The sequence below is a fragment of the Hylobates moloch genome, unplaced genomic scaffold (genome assembly GCF_009828535.3).
Source record: "Hylobates moloch isolate HMO894 unplaced genomic scaffold, HMol_V3 SCAFFOLD_8, whole genome shotgun sequence".
Classification (NCBI taxonomy): Eukaryota; Metazoa; Chordata; class Mammalia; order Primates; family Hylobatidae; genus Hylobates; species Hylobates moloch.
In genome coordinates this window covers 90,781,309-90,806,296 of record NW_026652283.1, presented here as the reverse complement: position 1 = coordinate 90,806,296, position 24,988 = coordinate 90,781,309, and the positions used below count along the sequence as shown (strand labels likewise).

The 24,988-nt window shown below is 39.7% G+C and overlaps 1 protein-coding gene and 1 pseudogene across 2 annotated transcripts in view; one reads left to right on the top strand and one right to left on the bottom strand.

Annotated features, from left to right (window-relative positions):
• Positions 1-20,273, top strand: part of EXOG (exo/endonuclease G) — a 28,074-nt gene extending 7,801 nt beyond the window's left edge. For both annotated transcript variants that reach the window (XM_032162047.2, XM_032162046.2), the window contains 2 exons: positions 2,665-2,779; positions 19,701-20,273. In XM_032162047.2, coding sequence (XP_032017938.1) covers positions 2,665-2,779; positions 19,701-20,162 — 577 coding nt within the window. In that variant the 3' untranslated portion in view covers positions 20,163-20,273. The remainder of the gene's footprint in view (positions 1-2,664; positions 2,780-19,700) is intronic.
• A 2,129-nt stretch (positions 20,274-22,402) lies between these two features.
• LOC116472465 (large ribosomal subunit protein eL20-like) lies at positions 22,403-23,908 on the bottom strand (annotated as a pseudogene).
• Between the last annotated feature and the right edge of the window lie 1,080 nt (positions 23,909-24,988).

The window sequence follows — 24,988 nt, the reverse complement described above, 5'->3', positions numbered from 1 at the left end:
AGGAGAATTGCTTGAAGCCAGGAGTTTGAGAGTGGCCTGGGACATAGTGAAGCCTTGTCTCTACTAAGAATTTTAAAAATTAACCAAGTGTGGTGGTCCATGCCTGTAATCCCAGCTACTCAGGAGGCTGAGGTGGGAGAATCACTTGAGCCCAGGAGTCTGAGGCTATAGTGAGTGGTGATTGTGCCATTGCACTCCAGTCTAGACAACAGAGCAAGACCCTGTCTCAAAAAAAAAAAAAAAGTTCCTGAACTTAAAAAAAGTTGGGGTATAGTTTAATGTAACTATTAACCAGTTTTTTTGTTTGTTTGTTTTTTGTTTTTTTGAGAGAAAGTCTCACATTGTCGCCTGGGCTGGTGTGCAGTGGCATGATCTCGGCTCACTACACCCTCCGCCTCCCGGGTTCAAGCGATTCTCCTGCCTCAGCCTCCTGAGTAGCTGGGATTATAGGCACACACCACCATACCCAGCTAATTTTTGTATTTTTAGTAGACATGGGGTTTCACTATGTTGGCCAGGCTAGTCTTGAACTCCTGACCTCGTGATTTGCCCACCTTGGCCTCCCAAAGTGCTGGGATTACAGGCATGAGCCACCACGCACAGCCACTATAAACCAGTTTTTGATAGAACCTAACTATAAAATAATCTGGGCCTTCTACATTTTTCTGATACTGTCAGGTGGTTTCTTTATGCATCTAAAACTAACAGTTTGAGGTTCTTTCAGGCTATTGTGTTTTTCCCCATATAGTAGTTTGTGGTTTAAAATAATGAAGAGAGCACCCTGCACCAGCGAGAGACTTCAGCAGTTATCAGTCATGGTGACATTTGTTTCATCTACATACCCTCACTTTGCCCCACTCAGGTTATTTTTAGCAGATTGCAGATATTTCATTTATAAATGTTTCGTTATATATATTTAGAAGATAAGGATTCTTTTAAAATATAACCACAGTATTATTAATGCCCTTAAAGAATTTAACAATAATTCTTTATTACCAATTTTATAGTCAGTGTTCAAATTTTCCTGGTTGTCTTTAATTTTTTGTTGTTGTTGGTTGGTTTGAACCAGGATTCAAACAAGATAGACACAAAAATTTGGTTGATATATCTCTTTAGTTCATATTAATCTGTAGGTTTTCCTTTCTTCTTTTTTCCTCCATTCAAATTATCTGTTGAAGATCTAGGATGTTTGTCCTAGAGTTTCCTTTCCATATTCTGGATTTGCTGATCGCATATCTGTGGAAGCATTCAACATTTTCTTTTCCCAAGAGATAAATTTCTGGGAGGAAAACTTTACCTTGTAATTAGACATATATATATACCTGCTATTAAAAATAATTAAAAAAAATTTTTAAGGCCAGTCAAGTGAAGCAGTGGGAGTAGAGAAAGAACAAAAAAGTTATGTAACTGGTTATGAACAATTAGTTGTAAACACCACTACACTTATACCAGCCTATAAAAATAATTGGATTTTACTTTTTAGTTAAGAAACTGAGGAATGAGGACATGCATTGTTATCTCTCATTTAGAAATCTCTTCCAACTGGGCCGGGCGCAGTGGCTCATGCCTGTAATGCCAGCACTTTGGGAAGCCGAGGTGGGCAGATTGCTTGAGGTCAGGAGTTGGAGACCAGTCTGGGCAACGTGGCGAAACCGTGTGTCTACTAAAAATAAAAAAAAAATTAGCTGGGTATGGTGGCACACACCTAAAATCCCAGCCACTCGAGAGGCTGAGGCAGGAGAATTGCTTAAACCGAGGAGACGGAGGTTGCAGTGAGCTGAGCCTGGGTGACAGAGTGAGTGAGACTCTGTCTCAAAAAAAAAAAAAAAAATCTTCCAACTGCAGTGTAAGAAAGTACATATTACAACTACTTGCCATTTGGGCACCTGTAATCCCAGCTACTCGGGAGGTTGAGGCAGGAGAATCACTTGAACCCGGGAGGCGGAGGTTGCAGTGAGCTGAGATTGCACCATTGCACTCCAGCCTGGGTGATGGAGTGAGACTCTGTCTAAAAAAAAGAAAAAAAAAAAAAACTTGCCATTTTTATCTGGTAGATTGACAAAAACAGATTTTAAATGATAAATCCCAGCATTATAAAGATTGTTGTGAAACTGCTGTGTTGTATTTTGGAGCTTATAGAGTAAATTGATATAACCCTATTAAAAATGTTAGTTTTACATATGATGTCTTTAAAAGAAATTCATTCAATAATTCTGGTCCTTGAAATTTATCCTAAGGAATTGATACAATGTTGCATTATGTAAGAAATGTTAACATAAGCCCAATTGTCCTGCAAGAGGAATGGTTAAATAAAGTATATCATCTTGTTGGAATGATATATAATTCTTGAAAGCTGGTTGGGAACTATGACATAAAAAAAGTTGTAAGTTCATGAAATTTGAATTCCAGAATGTACTCTGAGTGCACATAAAGAAAAATGTAGATAGTTTTGTTAGTGTATATGATTTTTAAGTTTTTTCTGTGCAGTAAGCAAACTGGGAAAATAATTGTTTATATGCTTATAATCTTTTGGCCATGTTCTTGTTTAAGTTAATTTCTCAAATGCAGTTTTTCTTGGTATCTTTCATAGGGATTGATATGATTTGCTGCTATCTTACATGTATATATGTGAGAATATCATACATTTTTTGATTTGTTTTTCAGAATAGAAATGTACTGTCGAGAGCTGACAGAAAGGTTTGAAGATGTTTGGGTGGTATCTGGGCCTTTGACCTTACCTCAGACTAGAAGCGATGGAAAGAAAATAGTTAGTTACCAGGTAAGGATGTTTAATAGTCAGGTTTATGTTATCTGTATGAGATTATAATCTCACTTTGCATTCTGCTTTTTGTTTTTATTTTTATCATTTTAAAATAATTTTGCATTCTACTTTTTAATTTCACTTATTCAACAATATTTATTGAACACCTATTAGGAATGATAGGCATAGAGAATATAGTGATGGATAAAAGCAACTATTGACTTCAAGGAACTCACAGTTTAGAGTGGAAAACAGTTGTTAACAATTAATTACATTAAAGTGTGACATGCTGTAATAGAGGTAAACACACACAGTGTGATCTTGTGAAAGGACTGATGGGCTCTACTCATATGGGTCAGGAACGCTTAAAAGAGGAAGTGATATTGAGCTATACCTTGACAGATAAGAGTCAGGAGTGGACCCTGAGGATTCCAGAGGTTGGAGCAAGATGAGCACAGGACATCTGTGGTCAACATCAGGGTTTTGGGATTTATATATCATTCATAAAAATTGGAGCTTGTGGTACAAAACAGTGTGGGTGGCTCAAGGGGGACGAAGAGTTCCATAACAGCAGGTGGACGGGTGAGATAATATGCGACTTTCTATTCTACGATGAAGACTTGGGTTTTAATTTTTAGGCACTAAGAAGTCATAGATTTGTTTTAAGCATGGGAGAAATGTGATATTTGGGTTTTATAAAGAGTATTTTGGCAGCAGCGTGTAAAGAGATAGGTGGGAAAAGAGAGCATTTGAAGGAGAGATTAGAGGCAAGGAGATGAGTTAGGACATACAAGCAGTTGGAGTGAGGAATAATAGAGGAACACAGAAAAGAGTAACCATGAATAAATAACTTGTTTGAGTGAGGAAGAGGGAGAAGTTCCAGGATAACAACTAGATTGCAGACCAGGCACAGTGGCTCACGCCTGTAATCCCAGCACTTTGGGAGGCCGAGGTGGGTGATCACGAGGTCAGGAGTTTGAGACCAGCCTGGCCAATATGGTGAAATCCCGTCTCTACTAAAAATACAAAAATTATCTAGGTGTGGCGGTGTGTGCCTGTAGTCCCAGCTACTTGGGAGTCTGAGGCAGAATTGCTTGAACCTAGGAGGCGGAGGTTGCGTTGAGCCGAGATCGCACCACTGCACTCCAGCCTGGGCAACAGAGCAAGACTCCGTCTCAAAAAAAATAAAAATAAAATAAAAACAACCAGATTACAGTGTTACAGTGAGTTGAATAAATGGGAAGAAAAGCTTTTCTTTTAGAAGCTTCTTTTTTTTTAATATGCAAGATATGTGAGCACTTTTATAAACTGAAAGAAAGAGAGATTAAAGATAGGAGAGTGTAATTAGTGGTGTGAGAGCTTCAGACATCTAATGTTGCTGGGAAATTCTTAGCTAGCCTTCCATATTGGCAGTTTACAAAGTGGTATACCTGAAGAGCAGGTGTTCTTAGAAAAAGCGTAACATTTAATCTTATTATGCAGAAATATCCTGAGGATTCTGCCAAGAGGGTGGCTGAAGTGTTATACTGTGAGGCCTACAGAGGGTAGGGAACAGGTGGAGTGAAGCAGAAGAGGTGGTAGAGTGAGTAAAAAGAAGCACTGAAGGACTTGCTAGTGAGGCCAAAGAGGAGGGGAGGGAACACCTAGCTCAGCTCTGGAAATAAAGTAGATATTTAATAAATGCTGGTTAGGTAAATGATTACTTAAGTCTGTGATAAAATTTAATAACCTGAGGAACAGATTGAGGAACCACCGCCCCTCCAAAAAAAAACAAAACTTTTAGAGTATATTCTGTCCATTTGACTTGCTTATTATCAGCCTATCTAGATCAGATGTGCAGTAATGTCCAAGCATCCAAGGATTTGTATAGGTCCATATGAATAGCCCACTTTCTCTTTTTCCACACAAAATTATGACCCAGCTACTTCTGTTTGTTAAGTGGAAATGATAGAGTAGTTGTTTTCAAGGATTTGTACACCCTTGGAAAATTCCAGTAGATATGGGAGTGAAGGAAGTCAAAGGAATTAGTATTTTAAAATTAATTCATTTAATTTCTCTCCTCTCAGATTAATTTCTCTCCTCTGATTAACTTGCTAATTTAATTTTAGTATATTTTGTAGTCTTAGGAGAAAAAAAGGCTTAAAGCCCTCTGTATTGTTTTTCAAATATTAATTATTCTTGGTCTTTGTTAAATCCCGTTTATTTTATATCAGAAAAGAGGCTTTTCTAGCTTTGACTTGTATATCTTAAGTGGTTAAATTACAGTTTAATTTGTGCTTTGTTTTTATAAAATTGAAAAATTTATATCACTAGCCTACTGTGTAGTAGAACAAAAATTTGTACAATGTTTAAAAGGAAAAATTAACCAATAATTACAAGCATTTCACTATATAGATTTTTGTGTGGCTATTTCTGTAAAGTATGTGTTGCCCAAATGCTGTAGTGGAAAATGTATTGTTTTTCTTAAGTTGGATATAATTTTTAAAAATAGAACTGATAAAAATATATCTTCTAGTTCTTTCTGCTGAAAAGGCCCAGAAGAATTGGTATGTCATTAGCAATGAGCATATCTTGAGACCCAGATACTGGTTTCTAAAAAGCATCTCCTTCTGAAAAGACTCAGCACTTAGAGAAATGACTGATTTAAGGGGTGGTACAGAGAGAGTACAAAATGGAACATCATATGCCAGAAAGCCAAGGAGGTGCTCAGACAAATGGTGGGGATATGTCAGAAGGACATGTGAATCAGCTTGAAGGAGCTCCCACTTACTGTATCTGGTGCTATTGAATATCAAAATAAAATGGATTATAAACCTATTGAATTAAATAATCCATACTCAATAAATATGTAAATACATAGGGTGTAAAGAAAAGCTTCTGCATACCATAGAATGTCAGTTAATAAATTTGCAAGAATGAAAGAGTTATACAAATCATTTTGCACACATCACCATAATTGATTCAGGCAAGAATCATCACTAGCTAAAACTAGTGAGTGAATGTTTTATGAGGAATAGGGTATTTACATAGTCTAAAAGTATCTCATCATACGTTATTTATTAATCACAAAGTAAGAAATAACTTTACAGTGAAGAAACATCCCCTTACCCAAGTGATCAAGCTTAGTATTGCTAGTAATGGGACTTAGTGATATGTCGTACTTCCTGATGTGATGCGCTGAGCAGGATAAAATATCAGGCATACCCCAATTGAGGGACATTGTGTGAAACAGCTGACTTCTACTTTACAAAAGTGTTAGTGTCATAAAAGACAAAGGCTGAGAAACTATCTGTTCTAGATGAATGGATTAAAGAGTCATGCAAACAAAATGTGTAATATGATCTTAGATTAGATCCTAGACTAGAAGAAAGTTGCTAAAAAGGATGTTATTGGGAGAATTGGCAACATTCGAGATCTGTAAATTAGATAATTGTATATTTTCAGTATTACATTTCATGACTTTTAAAATTGTTCTGTGATTATGTAAGTAAATATCTTTGCTCTTAGGAAGTTATATCCTGAAGTGTTTAGGAGTAAAAGGGTGCGTCTGTGACTTTTAAAAAGTTTAGGGAAAATAGAAGAGAGTGATAAAGCAAATAGAACAAAATGTTAACAATTGGTAAATCTGAGTGAAGGATATAAAGGAAGGAGTTCTTTGTGCTGTTCTTACAAATCCTAAGCTTAGAAATTTTTAAATTATATATTAAATATTGTAGATATTTAAATAAAATATTAAAAGATATATTAAAATAGTTTATCAGTGAAATGATACTCAAGCATGTTCAAGCTAGCCTTGAAGAGTTTCAAAAGAGACCTATCAGCTCTCCTCACCTTATTTAGTGTCGTAATGATCAGTCGTGTGAGGTCAGTCAAGATCAGCTTCCTGAAGAGTATACTTTGAGTAATAGTCTTGTTTCTTGTTTTTATTTTAAAGACTTGCTGGTCTTAGGTATTCTCTTTCAGATTCTGGGCTTCTAAGCTCATACCATTAGTTTTCCATGTCTCTATTAATTTATAGGACCTATCCATGCTCACACAGGCAAATCTTTAATTCAGTAAATCATCCGTTCAGCAAATTTTCAAGTACCTGTCATGTGGGAGGAAGGTATACAGAATTGTAAATGGCATGCCCCAAACTTATATTCTTGATTACTTTCTTCCTCTCCTGTATTTCACATTCTGGCAGTCATCTCTTACTCTTAATTACTTTGAACCAACAACTTCTATTAATTCTCTTTTTTTAAAATAACTTTCACTTAGACATACCGAAGCTCTGAACACCTACAGTATTGCAGAGGCTTCTAATGAGTTTCTCTGCCTCCAATTGCGTTGGCTACCAGTCTATCTGGAGTACAGAAACCATGACAGAGAAAGTATACGTTGTTACTTTCCTAAGCCTCGGAACCATAACAAAAGGAGTGACATTAAAAGAACAGAAAAGGAAACTTCATTTATACTGAAATTAGGGAATGTTCACAGTCCTGTATCAAGGAATTTTTCAAATAATATCTGCAAGATAAAGTGAAATTTGGACCAAATTATAAAGGATGTTAATTTGACATGTCTCCTCTTATCAAAGCATAGGACGGGGTACTAGAATTAGTAAGGAAGTTCAGACCTACCGGTAGTAGACCACAGGAGAAATTTCTGGTGTTTAACTTGGAGCTTATCCCTTTACCTTGCAATAGCAGGAAAGGCAGGGTGGTTATAGTTGTTAAAAGCACGTATTTCATGTCAGATCTGGCCTTGTATCTTTGCTTTGATACTTGCTTGCATGTGGTCCTGGGAAAATGACCTAACTTCTTTAAAGTTCAATTTTATCTGTGATATTTGGGTAGTAGTAGTGTTTACCTCACCGAGTTGCTAGTATCATTGTTAGCTTGGTAGTTAGCACACAGGAAATGTTCAGTAAATGTTAGCTACTATTACTCCTTTGGAGGCTAACGTAAGAATGAAGACTGGTGTTTTTTGTATTCTTTGGTGCATGTACTCATAAACCTATGATTTCTAAGATTCTTTTTTATTTCTCCTTTCTTATCTACAGAAGCCCAAAAGTCAGGTGCCTCTTTATTAATTTCAAAGCACAATTTTTGTAGTCTTCTAAGTCGATGCTTTTGAGTTCATGAGTTCATGTTATGAGTTGTGAAATTAGATACTTATATTAAACACGGTTTAGTCTTGATGCTTTTTTTTCGCTCATGGCATTAAAGTCACAATTGGTAAACTATCTTTCCTTGAATTTAAACTTAAAAAATTTTTAAATTATGCAGTTATATGTGCATAATGATAAAAATGCTAAATCTTAAAACATGATTGTGGAAGTATATGACATTGTAATGAAATTCAAACAGAACAAGGCAGGATAAAAAGGTAAAGTCTCACTTATACTCCTTATCCCACTGTCCAGTTTTTATTTGTTCTGGCGCTTATTTCTTTATCTCAGAATAATGAGCACTAAAATATATTTTTAACTTGTGACCTGTCACTTATTAACAGTTAATTTATCTCTCTAAAATTAGGAAATTTATTGTGTACTTCTTGCACTGCACCATACTCTGCTAGTCATATATACTTAATTTTAGTTCTTCTGTTGGTAAAATTTGCATCATATACTTTACATAATATACTTGAACCTTTAATCTTGATCTATCATTTATACTTGTCAAGGTTTGTAGCATTTACATTTATGTTTGCTAACGATAATGTAGTCTGAGTTTTGCCTGTAGCAGAGTTTGTAAACTGAGGCCTCTTATGGCAAGTCCAGCCCATAGAGGTATTTTATTTGGCTCACATGGTATATATATATTTTTTAAAGTTTTTCATAGAGATAGGATCTTGCTCTGTCTGCTAGGCTGGAGTGCAGTGACAAGATCATAGCTCACTGTAACCTTTATCTTCTGGGCTTAAGAGATCTTCCCACTTCAGCCTACCAAGTAGCTACGACTACAGGCATGCACCACCACGCCCAGCTAATTTTTAAGTTTCTTTTTTGTAGAGGTGGGGGTCTCACTATGTTGCCCTGGCTGGCCTTAAATTCCTGGCCTCAAGTAATCCTCCCACCTGCACCCCTCAAAGGGCTGGAATTAAAGGCTTGAGCCACCACACCTGACTGTATGTTATTTTTTAATTAGTTGATAATATTTAATAATTGGGAGATTTCACATAAATCCAGATTTTAGCTTCTCTTAAATCAGATGACTTCGTAACAATTGGCATATACTCCCATAGGCAGCCAGTTTACTAGATAAGAGTATCAACCTTCTCCTTAGATTGAACACACATCTTCAATTCACTGTAGCCTTTACCTGCCCCATTTTACTCATTTACATTTCCTGTCTAGCCCTTGTTGGTCTTTGAGTTTGTAATCCAAGATCTATTGGAAAATATTTAACCAGCATTTATATTATTATAAGTGTGTATGTAGTGTGTTTGGACCTATAAGGAAGTAGATATAATTCTATATCATTAAATCTGTGCCACTTGAAAGAGAAGTATTACCACAAAAACTGAGAAGTGGAAGGTAAGGGTGGCGGTGTATTATAATTGCTCTTTTTAAAAATGGAATATGTTTTTACTTTCTAATTCAGATAATTTAGGTCATTTAAGCATATCATCATATGATTTTTTAAAAAGGTAAATTAGTTTTTTCGTGAAAATATATTCTAGAGCCCTCTGACTTTCTGTTTCAATTTGGATTACTTGTTTCCTCCCTCCTTCCCTTTCTCCTTCATTCCCTTTCTTCTTTCCTTCCTTTTATTCAACAGAGACTTAACTAAGCTTTTACTAGGTACCTGGTGCTGTTCTGGGTGCTTCTGATACAGCAGTAAACAAGGCAGAAAAGAGTACCCTCATGGAGCGTGCATTATAGTGGAGGAGATACATAGTAAGTAAAATGCCTTGTAGAAATATAAAGCACGGTAAAGGATTGTATTAGGGTGGGAAAGAGAGACAAGGGGAAGTGAAGATAGGGCAGAAGCCTAAGTGAAGTGAGGGAGCAAGCCATATGAAGAGTTTTTCAGCTAGAGTGAGTGCAGAGACACGGGTGAAACTGAGGTTGGCCCATTCAAGGAGCAGTGCTCTGCTCAGTGTGACTAGAGCAGCGTAAGCATGAGGAGGAGAAGAAGGTAAATTATAGAGGGAGGCAATGGCAGGAAATGTGGATTGTATTAAGTGAGATGGGACACTTACAGTGTTTTGATCAGGTTAGTAGCATAATCTGGTTTACATTTTTAAAGCACACACTGGCTTCTTGTGAAGAACAGAAAAAAGTGTGGAACCTGGAAGGCCAGTTAAGAGACTAATGGAATTGTCTACATGAGAAATAATAACTAGAATAGGATGGTGGTGTTAGAAATGGTGAGAAGTGGTCTGATTTAGGATGTGCTTGGAAGTGGTCAGCACACCGATGATGTTGAAAGCTATGATGAGATTATATAAGTGAATATAGACAGGAGAGAACAATCAATTGACTTCTGAACCCTGGAGCACTCAGACATTTAGAGGTCAAGAAGAGGAAGATCCAGCGAAAGAGTCAGAGGAGCAGCCTTTAAGGCAGGAGAAATCTAGGGGAGAGTGATGTTCCAGAAGCTAAGTGAAGAAAGCATTTCAAGGAGGCAATGATGAGTTGAGAACTGACCGTTTGCAATCCCAGTAAGCTTTTTTAGTTTTAAGTCATCTGTATATCTGTCCTTCTGTTTCTTCTTATTATACTCCTAGCTTGGGTCCTTAAATTCCTCTTTCCCCTTAAATATTATCTTAAATCCCTCTTTTCCACCCTCCCCACCTGCCCCCGCTTTTTTTTTTTTTTTTTTTTTTGAGACGGAGTTTTACTCTGTCCCCCAGGCTGGAGTGCAGTGGTTCGATCTTGGCTCACTGCAGCCTCCACCTCCCAGGTTCAAGCAATTCTTCTGCCTCAGCCTCCTGAATAGCTGGGACTACAGGTGCCTGCCACCACATTTGGCTAATTTTTTATATTTTTAGTAGAGATGGGGTTTCACCATGTTGGCCAGGCTGGTCTTGAACTCCTGACTGCAAGTGATCTGTCCGCCTTAGCCTCCCAAAGTGCTGGGATTACAGGCATGAGTCACTGCACCTGGCTACCCTTTTTTATAGATAACTTTTTTTTGCTTTGGTAGAGTATATCATCAATTTTTTTCTGGAAGAGTCAATGGATGATAACCTTTCCGAGTCCTTGCATGTCTGAAAATGTCCTAAAACTCTGAAGATGGGCTCAGGAATCTTTATGTATGACGAGTTCTCTAGGGTAGTTTTATGTATACCACCATTCTTTTATTTTTATTTTAATGAGGATGATCCCTTTATTTGACTTGAGGATGGAGAAGAAGAGGATTATGAGGTCACAGGAATGTCTCATGAGGAATTACCCAAAGCTGGTAACACCAGGTGCTCTGCCAGGAAGACTCGCTGGAAGGGGCAGCCAGCTCACAGATGCCCTGGATCCCTGGAGGCCAGTCATTAAAAAGTTATGACCATCCCTTTCTTGCCAGTCTGCCAGGGCTCCAGGGGGTAAAAGTGGAAAATTATCTGGTCCTGGCCCAGGGCCAGCTCCTTGGTGAGGAACTCGAAGAAGTGGGTGCTGCGGCTGCGGTTCTCCTCAGTAGTGTCCATCATGCTGGTGGAGGAGATGAACAGCTGCACCCAGGGCTCAGTGGACCTACTCAGCACCATGGTCAGGCCTGCCACACCCATCATGTTCACATGCTGCCCTTGTCCTGTGCTCCCTGGCCCATGCTCCCATCCTTGGGTTTGCCCAGGATGGAGGCCGTGGCGCAGAGCCATTTCTCCGGCCCTGCAGGCACTTGGTTGGCAGGCAAGTTCGTGTCTAGCTCTAGGAAGGGCATGGGCTGCAGAAAAAGAGACCCATTCTTTTAGAGAATATTTTTCTAGCCTCATATGAAGGCAAAACAAAGGCCTGCTATTTTTGTGAATTCTACGATAACTCTGCAGATGAAGTTTTTTCAGTCACACACTTTGATTTTGATACCCGTTATTTGCTGGAGTACTGCTTAAGGGGTGGTAAAATATTAATATCAACTTTTGGCTTTTTCCTGTTTATTTTATCTTAACAATGTCATCACATCCATCTTTCATCTTCCAGAAGTTCATGGTACTTCTTAGTCCACTAATGCACTACTCTGTCATTTTTCAGCACTTTTGTACCTTTTTACTGCCATTCCATATATTTATGTGGAATATATATATGGATATCCATATATATGTGTGTGTGTGTGTGTGTGTGTGTGTGTGTGTGTGTGTGTGTATTTTCCTTTTAATTTGCAGAGGAGAGGACCAAAAACCCGTGTTCACTTTGCCTTTTTTTAACTGGAAACTCTACTTTAATCTATATTTATTAGTTTCTTGCAAAGCAGGTTAATTTTTTTTGTCTTTGCTTTTAGCAGGTTAATATTTCTTAATGTTTTATTTGGAAATAATTTCAAATTTATAGAAAGGTTATAAGAACAATAAAAAGAACTCCCCTGTATCTTTCACCTAGATGTACCAGTAGTTAACATTTTGCCACATTTGTGCTCCCCCATATAGATAGGCATAAACCTGTTTTTATTTTCTGAACCATTTGAGTTAGTTGCAGATATCTTGTTCCTTTCCTCCTAAGCATTCTGTCATGTAACCACAGAATAATTATCAAATTCTTGAAACAACATATAGAAATATTACCTAATATTTAGTCCATATTCAAATTTTACAAATTACCCAGTAATATCCTTTATACTGTGTTTTTTTTTTTTTTTTCTGATTCAGTATCCAACCAGGATTGAGCATTGCGTTTAGTTGTCATGTCTCTGTAGTATCCTTTAATCTGAACTAGCTTCTGACTCAGCCTTTTGTCTTGAATGATTTTGATGTTTTTGAAGAGTATGGGCCAGTTGTTTTACAGTGTGTCCCTCCTTTGGGTTTGTCTGTTGTTTGCTCATGATTCATTATGTTTTTGGCAGAATGTAGGAGCAGTGATCTTGTGTCCTTCTCAGTGCATCGCAGCAGGAGGTGCATAATACCAGTTTGTCTGATTATTGATGATTTTAACTTTACTTGGTTTAGGTGGTGTCTACCAGGTTTTTTCACCATTTCCCCCTTTGGAATTTATAGGTAATCCGAGGAAATACTTTGAGGCGTTGTAAGCATCTTTTTTCTCTTCAAACTTTCACTCAATAGTTTTAGCATCCATTGATATTTCTTGCCTGAATTAGTTATTACTGTGATAGTTGCTAAATGATGACTTTCTAATTCTTACTCCTTCATTTATTAGTTGACATTCCACTGTTAGAGCTTTTCCTTGTTATCAATGTAGACTCACAGAATTATTTTTATTCAAAGAGTTTTAATGTTTACTGTGATTGTGCATTTTGATGCTCAAATTGCCCCAGATTTAGCCAGTGGAAGTTCCTTCAAGTGTCTTCTGTGTCCTTTTGATGCATCATCATTTTTTAGCATTTCCTACTTTCTGGCATAAGGCTATATTCCATGTTCATCTTGGCCATCAGCCATTTCTCCAAGGAGCACTGGATCCTTTTAGTGGGGATTGATGTTTAGAAACCAAGATCTGGACAGCAATTCAGATTGATTCTTGAGTGGTTGCTCTGCTGTTTGGTTTGTCAGGTATGTTCACCACATTTATTTTTAGCCTTTTGTAGTGGATGGAGAGAGCCCCAAAGCTCGTAGTACATGGATTCCATTGCCTTTAGTGGCTCACTGTTGAAAAGGCCTTTCTCCTCTGCTTTCTGTGTTCTTGTATTTCAAAACAGGGATTGACAGACACTGGTCATTAGGAAAGCAGTTCACTGTGTTTGTACGTTGTGTATGTATATGTAAAGTTGAATATTGACTCCAGGAATCCATATTTCTGGAGAAGCGTATGGCTTTTCAGTTTTCTCAGAAGCATATCAAACTATGGTTTTCACTAACAAATATCTCCATAATAATACTGCTTTTATTAGATTTGGCATTATATTTCAAATCAAACTTTATTTCAGGTAGAATTTTAAACCTAAAAATCTTTGGTGTATCTATTAGATGAAAGCAAAATATAGTTTGTTAGTAAAATAAATTGGAAAAATTATCTTGAAATTCTTGCCAAGAATTTAGTTGGGTCCAAATTTTTATATATATGCACACACACGTGTATCTATGAACTTGGGAGAATTTGGTTAAGAAATACAGATGTGTGAGGTCTACCTAGGCAAGGTGAAGAGATGAGAAGAGATAGGATATATGCTGAGAAAACAGTTAAGTTAGAGCGTTTATGTAGGGAAGGAGACAAAAATAAAAGGAAAGTTTGGGGCCTGGTGGCAGAAACTTCAAATGACCAGCTAAAAAGTTCAGGCAAGAATTTCAAGATACTTTTTGTAGCAAGCAGGGCCTTTGAAAAGTAGGCAATTAATTATAAAACAAATATGGATAAAATGATGTCCTTTAATTATTCTGGGAAAGGGGACACAGCATTGCCCAGTGCTGGAGACTGGTCTGTTTCTCTCAAGCAACGAATAATTTGAATCATGAATTCCTGCTTTCAAGGCAATGTTTTGCAATTACGTACTGCAATTCAGAGTGCTTGGAAAGTGTTTTGTTTTCTCAGATCTAGCCATTTAATATTTACTGCTTGCTTACAACTATACTCTGAACCTTATTTTAGGAAGTTGTACCCAATAAAATGGTTTATTTAGTTTTCTATGCAGGCAATGAAGCATATATGTGTTTTTACTTTGGGGGAAGTAAAGCAAATGAACTGGCATTTCTTGAGGGCCAGGTATACCAGGCAGTATATAAGTAGCTTTATATATGCATCTCATTCAATCTTCACTACACCCTTACAAAAAAAGTAGTGACCATTTTCTTTTATAGACAAGGAAATCAAGGCTTTAAGGATCGAGTCTCAGGCATATAGCTTATAATTGTCAAAGAGGGTATCCAAACATGGGTCTGTCTGACAACTGCCAGTCATTCACAGTGTTACTCTTTGAAGCGCTCAAGTTTATGGTAAATGAATTGCTGTGCTGTCCATATACAAAAGCTTAAGGTTAGCAGATAATAAAAGATGGTGTGGATGGAGAGAGGAGTTACAAGTGATACTTGCTGGCATGCAAAAATAACAGAAAATGGGCCAAGAGGAGGATTCCTTATAGCCAGGCAGAAATGTCTGTTAGAATATGTAGGAAAGGATCACATCATCACAGAACTTGAGTGAATATGAGCCTAAGGGAAGATTTGTAGCAGTGATTTTATCAGAAGTGAGTCATCTGACAGTTCTAATCAGAATCACCCCCTTTATTATATAGCTGAGGTCATCCCTGTGCTTTCTCTGATGTTCCTGTTTCAAGAAGAGGTTGATTCCAGACAAGTGAAACATACCTGAAGATTCTGGTTTGAACATTATAAATGGTCTGACAAGAAAGTGAGCTTCAGATTTTAGAACTCAGTGATGGTGGTAATGTTAGAAATATTTAACGATCTGTGTTCTTTTATAACAGCACTTTGCAAACTTCCATTATACTAACCCTAAAGGGGAGGAAATTGAAAATGCCCTCAGGAGTCTTGAAACATCACTTGAAGTGATATGGGAGTAATATTTTTTTTTAAGTCTCTTGCCTTATATTTAGGGAAAGCTTTTGTTCATTTCCATATCTATTTGTTTTAATGAAAGTTAAATTATTTTACTGGTTGTCTCCCTACCCTCACCCTAAATTTTCAAGTACCATTGACAGCCTAGAAAGAGGGTACTTGTTTTACTGTGACTTAGTAGGCTCCTACCCTTTGGCCTGGAACAGATACCCCAGCGTGAGAAGTACCGTCTTCCAGGGTTTGTGCTGCCACACAGGCATCTGCTGAGGTTTTATAGATAACACAGCGGGAGACCGCATTCTTGTTGACTTTACCACACTTTGTGACTCCCTCACTTTTCATGTTCCTTCTCCCCCTCAGGTTCGGATTTGCTGTTTATCAAACTCCCGTGGTTTCTTTCTTTCACTTGATCGGCATGACTTTTTAAGGGCTTGGTCTCTTGATCTGTCCCTCTAGTTTTATTTTTGGAGTTTCTTTTTTTGTCTTACCAGGGGAATGTAACCAAATATATCTATCTAATTCTAGCAGGTACATATTTTTTCCTCTTGATGCTTCTTAATATTTTATTGGAGGCACAGTTACAGTATGTATGACCTTACAGATGGCAGGTTTAATGTGGGCATTGTTTGTTTTGGGTCTCTTCTGGGTCTGGGTGGCACAGGTGGTGGTGGCAAATTGTCATTTCTTTCTCTTGGATGGAAGGAAACAAGCTCAGGCCAGCATATAAGAAAACTAGCTTCAGGTTGCGAATGAGTGCCAGCTTATGTATTGTATTTTCTAGTTAACTCCCAGTTGGCTTCCAATTTATGCTACAGTCTTGAGTAGAGTTCAGTGCTTCTTGGGAATTTAACAGCAGCAAGGGTTTCCTTTGCAAAATATTTTTATACCTAAATATTACATGAAAAGGGTTGTTTGCTGACTCACTGATTAACTAGACTTGGTTTATGTTAAGCCTTTGAGTCCTTTGTTACGGACATCATTTGTGCTCAGGTTGCTTTCTCCTCCTGAAACCCCATTGCTGACCTGTAAGTAGTCTAATCTTGCTTGATTATATGTTTCCCCTGCCCCTATCCCTCTGTAAAACCATCTTTTGTACCAAATGCCATTGTATCTTTTGAATGATGTCCACTACAAAACAGCTTTTTACATAGATCTTGTAGATTTTGAAAAATTTTAAACTAACGTGTCATTGTATCTTCATAACAATTCTATGAGAGAGGCATTTATAAAATACAAAATAGCAATCCACCCGTGGGGATGGCTGTTACGTATTTTATAAATGAAGAAACAAGAAATGGGTGGGCGCGACTTGCAGCTTAGTGGCAAAGCCACGTTTGACCAGGTCTCTGGGCTTCCAGTCCACCGAACCTCTAGTAGTGTTTAGAAACATTTCTGGAAGTCTTCCAATTTTTCCAAAAGTAGAAAAAATTTATTATGTAGGTTGAGTTGTCTTTAAAGAGACAGCTCTAAAATATTTTACGATTGATTGTTTTAAAAAATTGTCTTAAATTCAAGGAAGAAACAGTGGGTTTTTCTGAATATCCAACTAGGACCTGTCCCTATATTAGACAGATAAAAGATGTTTGCTTCCTAAGAACAAAGCAGACTGAATCAGAAAAGAGATTAGTGAGTGGCTGTTTTTATTTTTCTCCTTAGTTCTAGGGATAGTTTTTTACCCCCTTGAAATATTGTGAGAAGGTCATGGGTAGAAGGATCACACCTGTGATTCCTAATAGGAATTTCTGTTTCCATGAGGTTTCTCAAAAGTAGAATCGAGGTCCTCTAGCAATTATGAGTTTTTAAACACCTATAGAAATGGTACATTTGCATAAAGTAAAGCTGTAGAACTTAAAATGTCCAACGTCTTTACTTTTGGCTGGAATTTTACGAGCCTAATTAGCTCTGCATGGCAGCAATGGGTGTGTTAATTATATTTGAAAATTGCCGTTTGTTTGTAGACAAGGAGTCCATGAGGAGAGAAAATGAAGTGAATGTTCTTGAACTGTACTGCAGTGATGGGGAATGTCCACGAGGTGGCACCAAGACTTTGTTTAACTGTTGGATTCCTAGCTAGCACCTGGAATACTTGAAGCCCCTTTCACCTTCTCCCTCTTTGCAAACTATGGCTCAGCTGCATCTGTACCCTCAGTTCTGGTCCCCAGCTTCCCCTGAATCCCCTTCGTGCTGTTATTTGGGCTTTGTATTGGCACCTAACCACATTCTACCTGTAGTGAAAGCTGTAGGTCTTGGTTCCCACTCTAGGTGGTAAGTTTCTTGAGTGGAGGCACCAGCTGCATACACTTTAAAGCATATTCTTTTCTGTATTTCCAGCAATGCCAGGCACAGAACCTCTGAGTTGCATTGTTGAATTAACATCTTTTGGTGATTCATGAGTTAATTGTGGACTTCCATAGGGTTCTCCCTCAGTATATTTTTTGCTTCGAAGAGTATGTTTATCTTCCCAGCTGCATAAATGAATTTTTGGGGTGAAATGGGGATCTTATGTTTGTAGCACATAGTTTCATAGACTTTACACCACACCCTGACCAACCACTTTCAGTAACTTCGAAGACATTTGGTTATGGAAATCATTCCCGTGCATGGGTCTTCCCTGAAGCTCTGCAGTTGGTCTTGGCAGTGGGACCTTCATGTGTGACAGACAGCAGATGGCCTTGGAGTTCCCAGGCCATGTGCCATGTAGGTAGGAGCTTGAAAAAAGCAGAAAAGAAACCTCCTTTGTAGCTGTTGTGTCTCTGCCTTATTTGGGCTCACAAGAAGGAATCTTGCTGCAGGCAGAGCTGTCTGATCAGGAAAGAAAACTGACTCTTACCAGGGAAGAGCCCAGGAGGGGCAGTAATACCCATGAGCATATTTTAGTTGGATTATGTCAGTTATTGGGGATCATTAAGTAAATAGATGTTGAGTATTTTCTTTTTCAAAAAAGCCTTTTTGTTTTGTTTTGTTTTGAGATGGAATTTCGCTCTTGTTGCCCAGGCTGGAGTGCAGTGTCACAATCTCAGCTAATTGCAACCTCCACCTCCTGGGTTCAAGCGATTCTCTTGCCTCAGCCTCCCGAGTAGCAGGGATTACAGGCATGCGCCACCACGCCCAGCTAATTTTGTATTTTTAGTAGAGATGGGGTTTCTCCATGTTGGTCAGGCTGGTCTCAAACTCCCGACCTCAGGGGATCTGCCTGCCTTGGCTTCCCAAAGTGCTGGGATTACAGGTGTGAGCCCCCGCACCCGGCCTGGATGCCAATTGAAAGGAAATTTGAAAAGGTTTAGTAATAATGTTATTTCATTAATTTCAGCCAAACCACACAACTAATTTATGTTTTCTAGGCCTGACCCTGGCTCTGGCTTCTTCATTGTGTGGATACCTTTCCAAAATGTTTGATATGACAACATATTTAGAAGTTCTTTGATCACAAGCCCAAGGATGTGCAAAACTCAGAGCAAACAGTATTTACATTTATGTAATTTAATTTTAAAAATTAGCCTTAATTGAAGTGATCCTGGAGATGGTAATGTTGACTTGACACCTGGCTGCTTCTCTAAGGGCTATCTGTTTAGTTCCCTAGTGAATTTCATAAACTAAGGCCATGTTTTCATTTCTAGAGCTGGGAGTATACAAGCCTGCAGTTTGACCTTTGAATGTTTGGAGCACCAGAAGGTCTGATTATGAGATGAAGAGAAAATGACAGCTTTTCTTGTCTATTAAAAAACCAGGACTCACTCATGGCATTCCTTTGTCCTTTGTCCTACAAACAGAACAGAGACTGTGACCCCTGATCTTTGGGTTGGCATTATTTTATTTTTATTTTTTGAGATGGAGTCTTGCTCCATCGGCCAGGCTGGAGTGCAGTGGTGCAATCTCGGCTCACTGCACCCTCCACCTCCTGGGTTCAAGCGATTCTCCTGCTTCAGCCTCCCAAGTAGCTGGGATTACAGGCGCCTGCCACCACCCCCAGCTAATTTTTGTATTTTTTTTTTTAGTAGAGATGGGTTTCACCATGTTGGCCAGGCTGGTCTTGAACTCCTGACCTCAAGTGATCCGCCCGCCTTGGCCTCCCAAAGTGCTGGGATTACAGGTATGAGCCACCGTACCTCACCTGGGGTTATATTATTTTAAAGAATGTGATCAGAATTGACCTATTAGATACTCATCTTGTATGTGAATCTCTGAGTCAGTTTATTATTTTTGGCAGTTGAATTTAAATTCATTAGAACAGAGTGGGATGGCTTATAAGTACATTTCAGCAATGCGTTAAATAAGTTTTTTTCAGGAAAAATTTGCAAACTGTTAGCACAAATTGGCATCACTAATATGGCTGCTTTGTTTTTAGGTGATTGGGGAGGACAACGTGGCAGTCCCCTCACACCTTTATAAGGTAATCCTAGCCCGCAGAAGCTCAGTATCTACTGAACCACTGGCGCTAGGGGCCTTTGTGGTACCCAATGAAGCCATAGGCTTCCAGCCCCAGTTAACTGAATTCCAAGTGAGCCTCCAGGACCTAGAGAAGTTGTCAGGACTGGTGTTTTTTCCTCGTTTGGATAGAACTAGTGATATCCGGAATATCTGCTCTGTGGACACCTGTAAGCTCCTGGATTTCCAGGAGTTCACCTTGTACTTGAGCACAAGAAAGATTGAAGGAGCCCGATCAGTGCTCAGACTGGAAAAGATCATGGAAAACTTGAAGAATGCAGAGATTGAACCAGATGATTACTTCATGAGTTGCTATGAGAAGAAGCTAGAAGAACTCAAAGCTAAGGAGCAGTCAGAAACCCAGACAAGAAAGCCATCCTAGTTTTTATCTCAAGATGTGTCATATCGTCTGTAATGAAGCAGGCATGCCCTCTTTAGGCTAACATATTTTAGTGGCTTTGCTTTTTGCTTTTTAAAAAATGTTTCTCTTTAAGAGATGTAGTCTCGCTGTGTCATCCAGGCTGGAGTGCAGTGGTAGAATCATAGCTCACTATAGCCTCAAACTTCTGGGCTTAAGCAGTCCTCCTGCCTCTGCCCCCTGAGCAGCTGGGACTACAGGCACACACCATCACCCTCAGCTACTAGTGGCTTTGCTTTAAAGAAACAATGGAATCCTAAATTTATGACTAAAAATTCCCCCAAAAGATGAAAGATCTACAATGTTTTTGTCAGTATTATATTTGACTCAGAAACTAATTATTAAGGGAGCTTTGACACCTGCAGATGGAGGGCTGATCTTGTGTCAAGTTAACAGGAAGACTGCCCACAGATGACACTGCATTTGTGTCCCTCTGGATGTAGAGTATTGGGAAGGCATTTGTTTAGTTTCATGCCTCGAAACCATGCATTGTCTTTGATGTATCTGCCCAGCCTTCTCAGAACTCAGTGTTGTACGTTTTTCCCCCTAGGACCTGAACTGGTCTAGGAGCCAGCTTTGAGAAATCCTCTATGTAGTTTCTGTCCACATGCACTGTATATTTGTTTCTTCTTTCTCCTTTCATGAATCTGCTCTTTCCTCTACTTCTGTCTACGTAGAAGCACTCAGCAACTAGTTTCTGCTCACTAAATGTGTTCTGTATACTAGGCTCAGTGCTTTACATGTGTTGTCTCACAATGACTCTCTGAGGTAAATACCACTATCCCCATTTTACCTGCGAGAAAATTGAGGCTTGGAGACCTTAGTGTCTTACCCGAGTTTCACTTTTCCAGAGTAGTCATCCACAAAGTATGAGGCAGACAGATCTAAGAGAAGAAAGACAGCTGAGGTAGATTCAAATCTTTTCTGACACGGATAGTGGCTTTTTACTCAGAAATATATACCTATTTCCATGGGTATTTGTGGGCCCGAGGCATGCTTGGTAAGAAGAGTCTGGTTTCTTGTCTGCTATGCAAGCCAAAGGGACTTTAGTGTTCTTTGAATTGAACCCTCCTTAGCTCTGTGGAAAGAGACAGTCAGGAGTATTTGGGAATTAGACGGCAATACTTTGTGGGGTTTGTTAGAGCCCATGCTTGCCTCCAGAGATACAATTATTTTAGTGACCAGCTACTGCCAAATTGATGTGTTCTTGCTTTCCAGGTGAGCTTTTCGTTCTTAAGATTAAGAAACCTATGAAGGGTCTGTGGCCAGGCATGGTGGCTCAGGCCTATAATCTCAGCACTTTGGGAAATCGAGGTGGGTGGATAGCTTGAGCCCAGGAGTTTGAGACCAGCCTGGGCAACATAATGAAACCCTGTCTTTACAAAAAAATACAAAAATTAGCTGGGCGTGGTGGTGCACACCTGTAGTCCCAGCTACTCAGGAGACTGAGATGGGAGGATCACTTGAGCCTGGCAGGTTGAGGCTGCAATGGGACATGGTCATGCCACTGGACTCCAGCCTGGGCCACAGAGGGAGACCCTGTCTCAAAAAAAAAAAGAAGAAAAAGGTCTGCCCACAAAATCACCATCTTATTGTTTGCTTCCTCTGTGCCTGCTTGTCTACTTAGCATAGTGGGCCAAAGGTCCAAAGGCATTTAGCATTCCTGGGGGAAACTGTGGCTGTTTTTCTGAGCCAGATCTCCTAATTTGGGTTTACACGGAGTCCTTTCATGGACTATCCTGAATATTGTCAGTAAAACGTCTTGGGGCATAAGAACTTGTCTGAATCTGTCATACATACCACTGCTGTCTTTTCCGAGTGGCATTACAAGAAAGATTTTTGTGGTGTGTTTGTTCTAAGAGAAATGCCAAGGCTTTAAGATAAAGATAAGATGATAATGACTGACCTTGTTCTGCTCTTTTATTTGGGTAAAAAAGAAAAGTTGAGGGGTCAGAACGCAATAGCCTGATTAGTATCATTCTGTTTTATCACACTGTTCCCCATTAGCTTGTGCCAGTTCTCTTCTTCTCGGGGATGTAGAGCCAAAATGTCACTGTGACCAAACAATCTGTTATTTTTTCTCCTCAATGGAGTCGTGATGGTGTGGCCTGGGTGTTTCTCCAGGAGTGTGAGTGGGCAGCTCTGTGGGATAAGTCCTAGGTACCTACTGCACATCTCTAGAGGCAGGCCCCCAACTCCCTTCCCCTGTTGCTCTGTTCTGCCGACCTGCATTGCCAGCAGCCTTAGAGTTACTTATGCTCTTCTTGCTTGTTCCTCTCCACCTAGATGGTAAAATCTCTATTTTTAGATCAATAAAGTTTTTTTTTTTTTTCCACCGGGGCGTTCCTGAGTTTATTTGGGGCACCCCGGGTGAGGGCACTGCCCCTAGAAGAAGGTGTTGGGCCTCTTGGTGGTGAAGTGTGGCTTGTGCTGATAGTGCTGGACCCAGTGGGGCAGCAGGAACTTGATCTTGGAGTCGTGAAACTGCTTGACGGCTGGCCAGTGGCACTTGCTGGCTGTGGTCTCCTCCACCTTCATGATCTGGATGGAGTGGGCCCAGGCGTGGTGCCAGGCGCCCATGTCTTGGTAGCACTGGGTGACAGCACCCGCAGTGGTCAGGTCCCCATATTCCCGGCACATGTTGTGGGTGCTGCTCTGGGTGTCACAGCGCAGCCAGATGCCGAAGTTCTTCACCTGCAGGGGGCACTTCTCTAACACCTGCCCACAGTAACAGTCTCCCCTGAAGACTTCATCTTCTTTAACTGAGATACCAAGTACCAGAAGCAGGACTGGGCGACGACATGATTAGGTGCAAATACTCGCATGTGGTAGAGGGGTAGTGTATGGCATTTGGGGGTGGGCAGGCAGCGACCTACCACCTTGTACTCTCATAGTGTGCCTGAGGCCTTCACGGCGTCCTGTCCACCCTCGCCGCCACCTGCAAAAGGACAGATCAATAAAGTTTCTTAGGTTTTTATTTCTTTTGAAAGATGCTGCCTGGTCATTGTGGAAAATGGAGGTAAGAGCATGTAATACAAAGTTGCAGTCTGCCAGTCCTCATTTTTATTTATATTTATTTATTTATATGACTTGTGCATCAGACAACCTTTGAAAAAGTTTGTTAGTGTGTAACAGTGGTGTTTGGATTGTCTCAACGCTTTCATCAAGAGTTCCCCCAAACAAACTTGAAATGTAAATAATTGGTTAGAGGTTAGAATTTTCCTCCTGTCATACCGCTTCAGCCTTCAATGTGGCTGTTGATCATCCTGGACTCAGATGCAGCATAGGCTGAGCCTGAGATTCTGCCCTTCTGTTCTCTTTACCCTCAGACAGTCCCTGGTCTGAGGGAAAGGCAGCCGTCGAGGAAGTGCCAGTCTGGAAAGGCTCTTCTGCTGGAAACCCACATCCCAAGTTTCTCTCTACCCTCAGTGATATCTTTATTGTGAAATTCCAAACTCTGGTCTCTGAACTGAGGCTGTTGCACCAATATTGTTGTGTGTAGCAATACAACAAATTGCAAAGGTTAGGAGAATGGATGTCAGCCCTTAATTAAATACCTGCAAATATTTCTGCCCCTTGCACCTTGACCTTCAAGCGATGGAAAACTTCTGTCTTTCCTTCAGACCTTTGATTAGAACTCTAGGCTGAGTTCTATACTTGGAATGACTCTGAATGTTACCATGTCACCTACCTGTGTCCCCTGGCCTCATCCTTGTGAGTACATAAGTGTCATTGATTTCACTTCCGTGAATCGCAAACTTCCCATTAGCAGTCCATCCCTGAATCTAACCCTGCACCCAGGGTGCTGTTTGTTCCCTGCCCACCCCTTCATACCTTCACCCCGTGTGTCCTTCCCTGTTCTGGCACACTTCCAAGTGCCTCCTGTGTCCTCACTGTAGTTCATTCTGGTGGATTTGGTCAGGGCTGGGCTCACATCAGGCATGAAACTCCTGCTCCTGCCTGTCTCCATGCCTAGCCTCCATCTGGGATGCTTTCCTGGATGTCATCCTTCTTGGAGATTGTCTATCAGGGATCCAGTGTTCCTTTTTCTAGTCTAGCCCCACCTTCAGGGAGCAAACCTCAGGTCATTAGGGCCAAGCAAGATGGACTGCATTGACATAGACCCCATGCAATTCAGGACAGTGGGGATGCCGATGGGCTTCCCTTTCCTACTCCTGAACATGCCAATTGTGGTCAAGGGGTGGACTGCCGCTGAGCGTGCCAAGTACCTCTAGGGGTCACTGTGGCCTAGTGTCACTGCAAGACAGTTTCAGCTGTGGCACCACCCCAGTATGGAACTTGCAGCTCTGTAAGCCACAAAGAACTCAGTCAGCCTCGGACATCAGGCACCAGGCACTCAGGCTGGATGGAATAGCAGAGGTTATCTTGTCCAGTGGGTCTCATGTTTGGCTCACATCAGAATAGCCTAACAGCTTAATAATGTTCCCCTAAACTTTGTTTTGAGAAATTTCAAGCCTGCAGAAAAGTTGAAAGAAGAGTGCAATGATTGCCCCTCCCCCCAAATTTTGTCTTGTTTGCTTTCTCTTTTTTCCAAATTATTAAAAGCAATTTGCTGTTTTTTTTTTAAAGTAAATTATAGGCATGACACTTCACCTTTTTAATACTTTAGCTTATATTACCTAAGAATAAGAACATTCCACTATAATTTTAAAATATCACATCTAAGAAAATTACCAGAATTCGATATCATCTAATAAACAATTCCTATTAAAATTGGCCCAGGTGTTCCAAAATGTTGTTTATACATTTTTTTTCCCTAAATATAGGTT